Genomic DNA, 14524 nt, shown 5'->3' with positions numbered 1-14524 from the left:
GTTCATGTAAGGTGTTAGCTTAGTGGCCAATACACGATGAGTTCGTTCACAGGCGCCCATACAATGATGCGCGTAACTTGGGGTAAAGTTTTGTTGTACATTCAAGAGACGACAAGTTTCTTGCGTAGCTTTGGCAATAAATTCAGATCCTTGATCCGACACGAGAGTGTTACATATACCAAACATCCGACGGAAAGGGCATCACTGGTGGCGATAGGCTCTGCAAACACGTATTTGGAAAACAAGTCTACAGCAGTGAATATATACGACTTGCCAGAGGCAGTAATGGGCAAAGGTCCATAGAGGTCTACTCCCCAAACCTCAAATGGCCGGTGTGGTGTCGGAAACGCAGTGATGGCATGTCCGTGTGGTACAGACGGCACTTTCCTTTGTTGGCAATCTGGGCAAGAACGTACGTAGTCTGACACAATGGTTGATAAGCCTGGGAAAAAATAATGCTCACGGATACGATCCATGGTCTCCTGTATTCCATAATGTCCACTAATAACAGAGTCGTGGTAAATTTGTAGGACAGTAGGTACTAAAGTGGTGGGAAAAGCCAACTGATAATGTTTTAGTGACATCAAACGTTTTGACTTTGCTACACGCGAATGAAAAAGCATCCGGTTGATCAAAACATAATCTGCACTCTCAAGAATGATTTTCCTTGCAGCTTTCTGAGAATTGGGTAGTTCCCCTTGGGTTAAATAGTCAATCATTGGTTGGAAGGTATCATCCTGATGTTGCATCTTGATAACATCCTCAACCCTATATTAGACACTTTGAAGAAATCACTCTGAGATTCTAAACCGTAGGTGGCTGCTTCATTAGTAGAATCTGAGGTGCTGTATATGTTCATACCGATTCGCTGGTAGGGCTCAGGTAGTAAAATGTCCGACAGTGTGTCATCAGGTGGTACTGGAGAATCCATAAGAGAAACTATGCCGTCATTTTCAGTGAAAGTGCTAGAATCAATGTCTGTGTCTTGTATGTAAGGCTTTACTTTAATGTCTGAATCAATATCCGTAGACACGAGAGTTGTAGCACCAGTACTGTCCACATCAGTAAGAACAAAATAAGCGTCGTCCGCAGGAGAAACGGTAGTATCCTGTGCAACAGTATCTACTACACTGTCTAGTATTGCTTGTGTAATGTCTGCTTCAATCCTATTCAAGCTTTCGGTCACTAAAATGTCCAAACAGCTGTCCTCTGCTGGTGCGAACAGATGATCCACATGGTCAAGGGTAGATAACTCCTCGGTACTGTGAGGAGAAATGGGATCAGTCACAGGTCCCTGAAATGAGACCTTATCAGAAACACCGGGCGTGCAATCTGGTAAGCATGAGGCTTTTGTTTGTGGTGTATACGTAGCAGTAAAAGAATTGGGTGACTTTCGTTTATGAACAGCCATGATTCGCTTTTTCCTTTGTGGTACACCCTTGACAGCAATATCACCATCCTCAGTGTCCGCATCATAAGCAACACTACAATCAATGTCTGACCGTAAGACAGAGGAGGGAATCATACACATGTTATTCACAATAATGTCATTGTCACTACTATCGGAATGAACGAGAGAACTTAATTTCTGTCCATTAGGGAGGGTGACCCCAACAGCATGAACATCCTCGATGAAAGGAAAATTCAAATCCTCCTCCGCTCGACTGGAATCTATAACTCCATGAGGATAAGGGTGGCATCGCGATAACGCGTCAGGCACTACCATCTGGCGAGCGGGTTTGTATTCAATACTAATGTCAAATTGCTGAAGGATGGCGAGCCATCGTTCATAGATCGCCCCACGAAGCTGCTTCTGGAATAAAGGCTGTAAAGCTTGGTGGTCACACTCGACTACAAAATGTCTACCACGTAGATAATGCGTGCAATCCAAAACACTGTACACCATGCCCAATAATTCTAATTTTGTTGGTCCATACGTCTGTTGATAAGTATTCAAACCTTTGGAGCCAAATCTGACTACTCGATGTACGACATCTGGATGAATTTGATATAGCATATAGCCAATGACCCGACAAGATGTGTCCACTGCTACACGAAATTCGATATCATAGTGAGGAAATGCTAATGCTTCCGACTCCAAAAGCGCGGTTTTAAGTTTCTGAAATGCGCGATCATGTTCTGAAGTCCAACAGAAACGAACACCTTTCTTCAACAGCTGGGTAAGTGGAAATGACGTTTCGCTAAACCGAGGTATACATTTTCTGAACCTATTCATGAGACCCATCGCACGGCGTAACTCCTTCTGACTAGTAGGTGCAGGAAAGTTCTGAACAGCGTTCACACGGTCAGCAGGTGGACGGATACCAGCACATGAAATTTCATGACCGAGAAAAGTACATGCCGACTTCGCGAACGAACACTTCTTGGGGCCTAGCTTCAGACCAGCTGCCCGAAGACGACTAAACACTTCCTCAATATCTGCCATGTGCTGATCGAAAGTGTGCGAGAAAATTAGAATATCGTCCAAATAACACAAGACTGATTTGAAGGTTAAACCGTGCAGTACTTTGTCCATAAGTAACTGGAAGCTGTTGGGAGATGTGCTCAACCCCATAGGTAGGCGTAAAAATTTGTAGCTACCAAAGCAAGTGTTGAATGCTGTATACTTTGTAGAGTCTTTCTCTATCCCCATCTGAAAAAAGCCAGAACTCATATCAATAGAGGTGATGTAATTTGGGTTTTGTACGATCAAACGATTCAGTCAGTTCCTGAAGGTTTGGTATCGTGTAGCGAAATGTTTCAGTTTGTGAATTCAAGTAGCGAAAATCGCAACAGAATCTGTAAGATGACGATGGCTGAGTGGAGTTATCACCAGACTTCCGTTTTGAAACAAGCACAATAGGGCTAGATATTGGTACATCCTCCTTTTCATCAAGAGGTGCTATAATACCCTGGTTTAGGAGATCAGTCAATTGTACACGCAAAACATCACGTTTGTCCGGAGAAAGTCTATACGGTTTATGATACTTAGGTTTGGCATCAGCTTTCAAGTTAATACGATGCTCCACCACTGTAGTAAACCCTAAAGAAGGATTTTCATCCGTTACGAATACGTCACGATTCCTATACACACACTGTTTAAGACTGTTGAGTTGGTCTAGTGATAAATTGTCATTGTTCATATCAAAGTAAGAGATACATTTCAAAAATGGTTTTGTATCACTTGGCTCTGTAACAACATTGTATGTAGAACTACATACAGTATCATGTTCAACAAAACTATGATTAGTAGGGTCAATGTTATCTAAAAAGTCACAGACAACATTGTTGTCAACATCACTGGCAACATGACAGACTACATTTTGAGAACTGTTTGCTTTGACATTTGGAACAACATGTGTGTCAACATTCTTGGCAATATTATTGACAACATTATCCAAAACATCACAGACAACATTGCTGGCAACATCATTGGCAACATGACTGACTACTTTTTGAGAATTCTTTGTGTTAACATTTGTGACATCATTTGTAGCAATATTACTGGCAACATTATGAACAACATGTTGAGAAGTACTGGTGTTATCATCAGAAACAATATTAGAGGCAACATTCCTAGTAAAATTTTTGACAACATTGTTAGAAATACCAGTGTTATTGTCAGTGATATCAACCTTTGTAACTACATCAGAGATAGTACCTGTGACATCTTTCCCAGTAAGAGGTAATGAAAAATTGTGAACATCAAAATCAAGTCTCAGAAACAGCATTCTTAATACAGGTACTAGCAGACACATGTTTATGTACAAGATCATCATTGTAGGCATCATCTTTGTCAAAATTGTAACCTACATCAGAGGTTACATTCTTATCATTGTAGGCATCATCTTTGTCAACATTGTAACCTACATCAGAGGTAACATTCTTATCATTGTAGGCATCATCTTTGTCAACATTGTAACCTACATCAGCGGTAACATTCTTAAAAGACATATTGTTACATGTCGAAATACTAGCAAAAGTTTGTGTATTTTGAGGTATAACCTGATATGAGCTATCCAAAGCAACAAAATCAGCCAACACAGTATTTCGAGGTCCCACAATACAGGTATAACTAGGGTTTAAAATCTTAATGGGAACTTTGCGCGATGGATAGATGGTGTTAACTGATTTTGCTACCAATAGGCCAGCTTTTGCAGATTTTTTACTTGGAGAACAAACACCTTGTAATCCTATCATACTGCCCTTAGGGAGTTTGCACATCACTATACACTCAGAATTAGGCCTAATCTCAAGAACAGATTTACTCCTAACTTTCAATTTTTTAGAACCTACAAGCATAGATCCAAAATCCAAAACAATATGCTGTTCATTTATAAAAGTAGTACCCAAAATATGAGGATGTGATGTCTGCTGTAGAATATAAACATATATTGTACACTTGCCATTAGGTAACTTGACCTTAACATTAGCAGAACCTTTGACCTGTACCTTGGAAGCATTGGCTAAGCCTATAGACACAGCATCACACAAATTGATACTACTTTTAGAAGAATGTGGTAATTGTTCAAACAAAGAATCAGACATGACATTAATACTACTACCACTGTCTAATAATGCTGTAACATTGTGAGTTCCAATCTGTACAGGAAAGTACATGAATTGTCCCTGAGCCTTGTCTGTTTCAGAGTCTGATACAAAATCATCACCATCAGAACTGGTTTCCAATGAGGGTGTGTTGTCTCTATCTGTGTCGGAACTCTCATGTTGTGCGAAGCCGCGAACAGGTTCAGCACTACGATGTCGCGATCGATTTACTGACACAGTCTTCCCGAGGGGACGCGACCTGCTACCCCCGGGAGCAGCAAGTTTCCCGAAGTAACATGCATGCTCGACACATTAGGAGGTGGCAGAGTCGGTTGAAAGTTTTTCAAGCATGATGTGGCAATGTGTCCGAATTGACTACACAACTGACGGCAGGTCTCAGGGTGAGGCACATCCTGTCCTGTCCACAGGCAATGGAATTGTCTATGTCCCTGGACACCACACTTATAACATGTATATGCTGTAACGCGTGTCTCCTGACGATGATTACCAGGGTCCTTAGTATGAAGTAAAGTGGTAACTAGATCTGTTAACTTGTCCACCTTAGCCGAGAGATCTTCCGTCCGAGACAGGGTAGGTACAGGTTCCGGCTGGAGCTGTGACATCGAGATAGACCGTGTAGGTACAGGTACCGGCTGGAGCTGTGACACTGAGGGGCGGTGGGTGTCCGATAGCCGTACACTTCGCCCATCTTCGCTGATGATAGAGCCGTGGTACTATCAACAGGATTCCCAGCTCTCACGAAGAAGGCAAGTCGGTCAGGCAGCGAAGAAATAACTTTAGTTAAAATTTCAATGTCACTTTTACCAATTCGCCTGCCTCTCTCAACAAGTCTAGCATGATAATCCTCCAACGGTTCATGAGGGCTAAGGGTCATGGTCAAGAAATTGTTTGTTTCCAATAACAAGGATGGACTGGATGCAGAGAACTCGATGTACTTTTTTGCAAAGGATTTTCGGACGACTGCCAAGGGTTTTGTACTCAAATTGTTTGTGGAAAACCATGTCCTTGCAGGTCCCTGTAAAAGAAGGCTGAACAAGGGCACTCTCTTGTCATTTAAGTGATTATCCAATGAATATAGTTCAACAAAGGACAGAAATTCCATGAGAAAGGTTTCTGCCTTTTCATGGCTGAGCCCTGTAAACTTCCGGCATTTTGAGATGTCCATGTTGAACGGAGTCTGAGGTGGTTGTTGTGTAAACTGTAAACAATCTGATACCTTCAAAGCATTGTCTCTTATAAAATTATCGTGTAACAGCTCGTTAGGATCAAATTGAATGTCATCAACTTCTGATTTAATATCATTATCACTGTCTAATAGAAAACTGTTACATAAAAAAACTATCCATGAGGGAGGGAGAGAGGTTAGTCCATGGCGCCAAAAAAAATGGTCACGTGATCAGTCACTGATTGAAGAACTCGTGCATCGTGATCAATGTTCGGTGTAATTTCAGGCACAAGTCATTAATGTATAGTAATACACACCGAAATCTTCTTATAGAAACAGATTTTCCACCATGTCGCATCAACGTTTGAGGGGGAACGGTTTAACTCGCTTGGCAGTGAGTGGAACGTTGATGGTTGTTTTAAAATCAGAGGCAGAGCAGACAAACAAGTTCATCCTTCATCAATTTTTATTCTTCACCCGAAGTAACAACAATAACTATAACGTATGTACAGAAGAATCCGGAATCCGGTAGGGAGTTCCGGAATTACTAACATATACATGTATATTGAAAATTACAATAAATTTGACTCTGCATGACCAGTATTATTATGTGTATACACAACACATTTCGGCTTTAAATTTCATTACTGGTAGACACAAACACACATATAATCCTGGTCCGAACAAAGATTGTATCAAGTTTTGCATTCTTCTGTTGTCCAAACGAAGAAATGTCCCTTTAAATCATTATATGAACCAACACCACACACCATTCTATAGACGACGTATGGCAGAGTAGCATGTTGAAGGTAGTTAAGGAAGTTGAAACGGTCACCTTTACCCATACCTTTGAGCATGCTCCAGTCTGTGATATGATCTGTGACGAACACAGGTGTGTCTCTCCCACTACAGGCGTATAAACTGATAAGTCAAATTACTGAACGAAACCCTGTTTTTGATAAATTTCGTGGATTTCACCGTTTCCTTCAACTGTAGCGGATTAGGACTTCTAAGGAGAGCTATATATAGTTAACAATTCCAAAATTTATCGCAGGTAAGGTTTTTAAAAACGGGTTTTATTACAATTAAAGTGTAATAATGAAATGAATGTCGGTGAGAGAAGCTTGTATTTTGAAAAAAAAAATAATCACAGCTAAGACTTATTTACCATTCTTTATTTGACGTTTTCAGATTCTAGATAACAGCTGATTCATTAAATCTGAACTTGATAATTAGCGACCCAGTGGTAATACTGCCGGTCAGGGTTTCTCTGTATTGATACAAGAAGACAGTGTTAGGGGTTATGTGATACATGATCACGTTTCGTTGGAATTCTTGAAAACTGTTTTAAAGTACAAACTACAAAATATGGACTACATTTCATCCTGGCGTAGTGGTACCGCGGCAAAGGTGTAATTAATTTCCATCTTTGGACTTAGTCTGTCAGCCATTCGCCAAGTTAATAATCGTATGATAAAGGAGATTATGTCTTACTGTAAATTGACACTTTGTTTTATTTTAAACGCATTTATTTATTATTCATCTTAAGCGAACAGCATTTTTGGGCGAAATATATAGTTTTTATCTGTCTCGTTCTTCGTTGATTCTAAAACACGCCATCGTTATGGTGTTTTGACACTATCTAGCTGTTACACAACGACAAAGGAGTATCTTATGTTTGTTTGCTATGTTTATCGCCCCACTGAACAGCTAGGATAATTTTGAGACGGGATCTCGTCGTAGTAATTTGATACTAATTCCGGGAGGCCCGCCACAATGACAGCACATGCTGACAAGTACAAGGATTCTTCTTCCCATTCTTATGCAATGTGTCACGGTACTGCATCCGGAACTCCTCGGTTTTATTTTTCAAAATAGGTAGACCCAACCCGAGGATGATCCGAATGAGGGCACTGGTGTCCCTTTCCCATTCTTGTGCCGTGAGATTTTACGAGATTCGATCAACGAAGCACCACTCCGATCAAAGAAAGGAATGAATAAGCAAACGTGAATCATGTTAAAAGATTTAAAGATATTAGTATTAAGTTACTTGTATAATATGGATCGTGGTACTTTTCGTGACTTCGAAAGTATTGGCATACATTCTCATCACCGTCGTCATCTCGCTAATGTTTATTAAATAGCGATTGTGGCCTTTAATACATTTGTGATGTATTGCAATTTGAATCGCTTCAAAACACTTAAGTTTTCACTAAGATCCGTTTCTCAGACCTTGTATCGTTTGCAAATATAAGCCCGATGGGTCTGTTCAATGGGACGAGACAAGCATTGCAACGAGACACGCAGGCGCAGAACAGGCTACGAGGCATAAATACTGACCGCTATTGTTCGCAATACAATAGACCATCTACATTCTTAACAGTGTAAGAGCCTCTCAATTCAATTAAATTCAAGTTTAATAGGTAAACATGGTACAAAATATATAATTGAGCGTAGCATGTCTAGCAAGATTTGATATACCTGATTGCAATCTAAAACATTGCTATTTAAATTTATGTCTGTGACGTTTACAGGGTCCGTATCAGTCACAACTGATGATCCATATTGTCTAACACGTGATTAATATTACTAGAGTCTTCAGTGCAAATATATACAGAAATAAAATAAACAGATTGCTTAGCTGTGTCAATGTGATATATATCAAGTACCAACTATCTATACAGTAAGAATATAACACAATGATGCTCAGTTTCTCCGAGTAATCCTGCCTGCCAATATATATAAACAGAGAGTTACTGTAAACGTACATATTTTAGCGGTAATTTTATTTTAGCGCTTTTCGCGCTGGAAGCCTTGCGCTAAATTATGATTGCGCTAATTACTTTTTGTACGTTTTATTTCTATAGAAAGTTCTGTGGATGCGCTAATTCATCATTGCGCTAACTGACTAAAATCTGCAAATGCGCTAAAATTTGATTGCGCTAAAATAAGTACGTTTACAGTATATTGACCATAGACACCAAAAAAAGACATTTTAATGCTTATATTTACATTCTCGACATATTATTTTGAAAATTAAAATTGAGTATTTTTTTCAAAATTCATTTGTCACGTGCAGATTGGCAAACAAAAAAAGTGCATTGAAATAACACATTCTGTTCAATTCTTTTTATTATTTGTGTAACAATATTGTATACAATTTCTTTTTGATACTTTTTAATTAACATAAAAAACGACGTAGTCCTAGACTTTTTTTTCATAGAGCCATTATTAATTGTTTACGTTATTTACAAGTAGTTCCGGTGGGTGAATATATTCATGAGGGACATGGATTGATGTCACGTTTTGGGTGTCAATTATGCTCACATAGACTGCAAATCTTTTTACTTAGTTTATATCATGATTTTGCCACCAAAATGTAAATATACAAAGAGAAAACGCGACCCGACTTCGATGATTGTTTTGAAAACAAAAACAATAATACGTGTTCATAATGGAAATCGTCTAAATCGTCCAATACACAGCAAAAATAACTAAAAATGGCTGACTTGAATAACGGCTCTCAAAACCAAAACAAAAAATGTCTATCAGTAAGTTTTGGATTTGTTTTAATTGTTTTAAGAATATCTAAACTGCTGAACCCAGACATGAACAGAGTTATATAAGGCTCTGTTGAACCCAAGCCGGTATAAGGCGAACCGTGAATGACACACGTATTTAAACCTCTTATCTACTGACAATCTGAGATAAAGTTGATGACATTTTCAAGGTTTCAAGGTTTCAAGGTCTTACTGATAGCACTCTGACCCACTAACGTGTGTAACGAAAGGTCATATATAATAGCAATGATACACGGCGTACAGTTATACAGTGTTACAATATATCATGCAATACATATTTGTGATATGTTTGTCGCACGAATAACACTACAGTGCTAATGTTGACTTGTTATGTAATATGCGACTTTAAATAAAATTTCTTGACTCTTGAACATATAAGAAGATTAAAGAATCGAGGATGTTTGATACAACAATAAATTTATAATCAATTTACTGAGTTTCTTTAAAAATCTACTTTTTTGGTGTATATATGTTGTAGATATACTGAACAACCGTTGCTCTTTGTCTCGACTCGGATAAGTGAAGTAGTATTATGGAATATAAGTTTCAACCTGGACGCGGTACCGTGATACCGGATAGGTGATTCGGTTAGAGCGTCGGCCATGTAATCTCAGGCATAGATCTGAGTTTCGTGGTTCGACTCTCCGTACCCTTGTCGGTTTGTATTTCTCGGGAAGCTGAGAAAATATGGATGGTATGATCTGTCATGGCTATGTCCTTTGGCAAAACCCTTTACCCTAATTGTTCTGGATAGCATGCGTCGGGCCTCCTGTATGTTGTTCAGTGAAGTAGTCACCAACTACTACATGGCGACCCGCCTCGAAATGACCCTGAATGTTCATGGGGCGATAAGCTCAGTAAACAAACAAACAAATCCCAGCCTTTTTATACCTGTAGCCCTACGCCATTCTATAAAGGTTTTCTTTCCAAATCTAAACACTTTGCTCTTTAAAAAAAAAACACATGTGGCCACAAATCTCAGAAAGATATCTTCTTTGGTGACTTGGTTCGAGTGTTAAACTAGATTGTGTTTCAACGAAGACACTCCAGCTACAGCTTTACTTGTTATTACTGTAACATTAACTGAGCATTACTCTGCTGGTAACCTCTACTATTTAAGGATTGGTATTATTTAATTTCATTTTTTTTTTTTTTTTTCTTTTATTATTATTTTTTTTTTTTTTTTTTATTATTATTATTTTTTTTTTTTTTTTGCTACATTAATTTTTTTTTTAATCCTGATATTTACACTCTATCACTATGACATTAAAAAGAAAAAAGGGGAAAACTTATATACATCGTTGGAACAGCGGTCAGCTTAATAAAGTAGCCACATTAGTCGGAAAACACTAGATGGCGCTGCCGTGGTGACATTGACGACAGGCAGTAAACAAAGTAGTTCAGAAAGAAAACAATGCAATCGACAGATGTAACAATATTCATTAACATATTTAGACGTAGTTTTTTAAATTTTGGTTAATTGACAATTCATCATAAATATATATATCTTGGATTGTGTTGTATGAAATCATTATTTAACTCTGCGCAGTTATACTTTGGCAAGCGCATAACGAGGCCGCTCGATATCATTGCGCAAGCCTAATCACCGTGCGTCATTATCGAAAATTGATATCACTGGGCTTGATAAGCTTTATCTAGTGACAATACAACACAAGTGTACATATTTGGTTTTTTTCTTAATGAGGGAGACACGTGTTCATTAATTGATTTATTTATATGATATGGGACAATATGCGACAACCCTAATGTATCAAAGGGTCGATTGGCACAGTGGTAATATTCTTGCCTTACACGTACATGTAGGCGGCATGGGTTCGATTTCCCGATCGGACGTGAAAGGTTATGGGGTCACCTGCCCGACCACGTGGGTTTTTCCCCGGATACTCTGGTTTCCTCCCATAGTAACACTCCTCGCGCGCTTCCATCTGGGTCAATAAGAGTGATTATTAGAAGGTTCGCAATTGTTGTAATATCAATAAAGTTTACATTTTACCCTATTGTACTTTATAGATGTATGATTGTTTCCTTTGTTTCAGGCCCACCAGCTGCTGACCGTGAGCGATTTTATCAGGTGGCATTTGGAAAGAGGATGTAACCTGACCATTCAATCCAGGAAACATAAGAATCGTGAAATGAGGCACTCAAACAATAGGAATTTAGTTCTACCAGAAAAAGTGAATGGAAGAATAGTAACAATGGACTACGTATATAGGTTTATATCATACTCCGAATCAGCAGACAAATAGAACAAAAATATTACATTTTGATATATGATTCACACGGCACCATTTGATCATTTATTTCCTCGGCATTGGATTAGATTACAGAATGAAACTAATTATGAAGGTTCAACAAAGTGGTTCTATTTACGGGAACTGTTGGATACAGACATGAACCTTTATAATCTACAAAAATCTATTTAGCATTTGGAGAAAACAGTCCCTAATCCTAAAAAAAAATAATTGAAAAGTCACAGTGGCAGGGAAAATTACGAGTGTTTATATTTACGCAGAATTTAAATATATTTAAAGTTGTACAACTACAGAATATCAAATATAACCATGGTTTTCTGCATCAAGCGATATCGATGTACGTCCAAGTATTTAATAGTTTTAACGTCTTTCTGTGTTTTACTTTTTATCATGGATCGCTATTTTAGCAATAACGAGGTACAGGAAGTTTTCAATTCCAAATATGATCAAGTGGATCTCTTTCACACGGGTTCTCCCTCCGCAGATGACGGACCAAAACCAAGAAAGAGGAGCAGTCTGAACAATCAAGTGTCAATTGATGTAAAGTTTCATCAAACTGATATCAGTAACAACGCACAAAAAATCACTGACAAAATAATTCCAATTTCTGCAAATGCCACCAATCCGATAACAAGTTACAAAACAAGCGAGCAAACCTCTCCGCCAAAAATACGCGAGCAAACCTCTCCGCCAAAAATACTTCCTTTCAGTAAGTTTCGTTATCCTCTAGACATCGACTTCCGCAAATTGGTGGATGGCGTTCTCAAAACTGGTACGACAGATATTAAACCCATCAACGTTTATCCGTATTCGTTTTCGGAACCAATGGACAATCTTTGTGATTCAACATCAGACATAATCCTGTTGTTTATGATCAAGTCAGCACCAGGGAATTTTGATCAGAGGCAAGTTATCCGGGAAACATGGACTAATAATACGTATTTTCAAAAAGATGTCATCCGACATGCTTTTTTGCTTGCAAGAACCATGAATGAAACAGTAAATAATCGTCTTTTACTGGAGAAACGGCTGCATCACGATATCGTTGAGATGTCTTACGTTGATGATTATTACAACAACACATATAAAACAATAGGAGGCATCAACTGGTGTGTTAAGTATTGTCCTACTGCTAAATTTGTAATGTTGGTTGATGACGACATGTACGTTGCCACTGATTTCCTATTAGATTACCTGCATGGATTACCACAAAATATGTCTGATTCTCTCTTTGTGGGTCGTGTTTGGAACGATGTTCCACAGAGGGGTCCAACTCAGAAATGGTTTATGCCTATCGAAGATTACCCTTACAAGATGTACCCGCCATTCCTTAGTGCCGGGGCTATTATTATGTCAATGGATTTCGTTAAACGACTCCAAATTGCTATCCAGTATACAAAAAAGTTTAAGTTTGATGATGTCTTTTTAGCTATTGTTGCTTACAAACTTGGCGTCAAACCAATACACCATCAAGATATCCATATACATCCTGTTTCTTATAGAGACAAAAAATTCATCACGACTTTAGCCTCCCATGGGTACGGACATCCAGATGAATTGAAAATTGCGTGGTATTTCCATTATAAACGGTTAAAATTTAGTAATGCCAAAATGGCTAGATTACAATAACCGGTTAGTTGGGAAATGATAAGTCTAGCAATAGACAACTTTTTTCACAGACGTATTCATTTTGAATTTCCCGATATTTAACCTTGGAGCATAATTTCATTGGCCAAGACTGTACTACGTGTTCTCTGACCCCTGTTTCAGCGTGTGAACCCCGCAAGGGCCAGACCAAATTTCTAGCTGACCGCCATCTTTAACACTTTTAGGTACTCAATGAAATCAAATAATCTTATTTGTTTATATATAAGAAAAACCTGGTTGAAAATACCTGACAGATTGAGTACGAATCATAGCGTTTCACTTTTATGATGTCTTATGGCGCTTCATTTATAGGCCGCACCTTTACTCTTCAAAAGTGCAATCTTAAAATGTGTTCAATTTTCTAAAAAATAAGTAAGAATAAAAAGTCGGCCATCGAAGAGATGATCCATATTCCGCCAATACCTTGTTGTGTCATTTTCTCTGAGTAAACAGCGCTTGCTGTCTGATATGGAGGTGTCAGTTTTTAACAAGAGAAGTGGAGGGGAAAAAATCTTCTTACGTATTAACCAGTTATTAATTAGCCAAACAATAGGCTGGTAGGCCCCTAGCTGGTAAACAATTATAACAAACAAACAACAAGAAAACATATACATGATAATTGTAATATTCCTACGTATTTACATGCTTAAATCACACTCATTAATGATATCAAAGCCCTACATTATGACGTATATCAAACGTTCAGACTTGGTTTAAGTTAATACATTTTACGAATTACAGAGTTAAGCGAAAAACATTACGCTGACCCAGTGCTAACATTCTTGTTCAGGAAAACAACATTGAAAGGAGTTTGTTTCCGGCTATTGCTAATATTCTTTTCAAATGAATAATAAACAAATCTTAGTATTTCGATATTATGTGTGCAGTTTTATTTCCGCTTGTTTGGATAATCCGTAAATTGTATAATACACTATTGATAAACAAGTAGTGTGCGTTGCCGTCCTCAAATAACATGCAGAATTCGTATGAAATAAGAATACATGGACAGTAGAGTTAGCATTAAATTGTTATTCGTAGATTGTAAGAAAATCTCGATGACCATGTCTACGGGTGAACAACTAATTTGAGATTAACTTAATCTTTGAAATTTTGGGGAATTATTATTAGTTTCGATTAATAATAAAACAAAGTAGCGTATAATGTTTTAGGCTAGAATATTAGGCTTGTGTTGAGTCTATAACCACTTTGTTTAATAAATGCTTTGTTTGTTTGTTTTTTGTTTTGTTTTTGTTTAACGTCCTATTAACAGCCATGGTCATTTAAAGACA

The 14524-nt window shown here is 38.1% G+C and overlaps 1 protein-coding gene across 3 annotated transcripts in view; it reads left to right on the top strand.

Moving 5' to 3' along the window:
• The window catches only part of LOC117329749 (beta-1,3-galactosyltransferase brn-like), a 52439-nt gene extending 38329 nt beyond the window's left edge, over positions 1 to 14110 (top strand). Inside the window, exons 1-2 of one of the 3 annotated variants that reach the window (XM_033887872.1) lie at positions 6601 to 6788; positions 11373 to 14110. In XM_033887872.1, coding sequence (XP_033743763.1) covers positions 11898 to 13217 — 1320 coding nt within the window. In that variant the 5' untranslated portion in view covers positions 6601 to 6788; positions 11373 to 11897 and the 3' untranslated portion in view covers positions 13218 to 14110. Of the gene's footprint in view, positions 1 to 6600; positions 6789 to 9791; positions 9895 to 11372 lie in introns of those variants that run through there. The other 2 variants (XM_033887874.1, XM_033887873.1) reach the window with 2 other exon arrangements.
• Positions 14111 to 14524: the final 414 nt, after the last annotated feature.

Source organism: Pecten maximus, chromosome 6 (assembly GCF_902652985.1).
Source record: "Pecten maximus chromosome 6, xPecMax1.1, whole genome shotgun sequence".
Classification (NCBI taxonomy): Eukaryota; Metazoa; Mollusca; class Bivalvia; order Pectinida; family Pectinidae; genus Pecten; species Pecten maximus.
The sequence above is the reverse complement of the archived record's forward strand: the minus strand, read 5'-3'. Positions and strand labels throughout refer to the sequence as shown.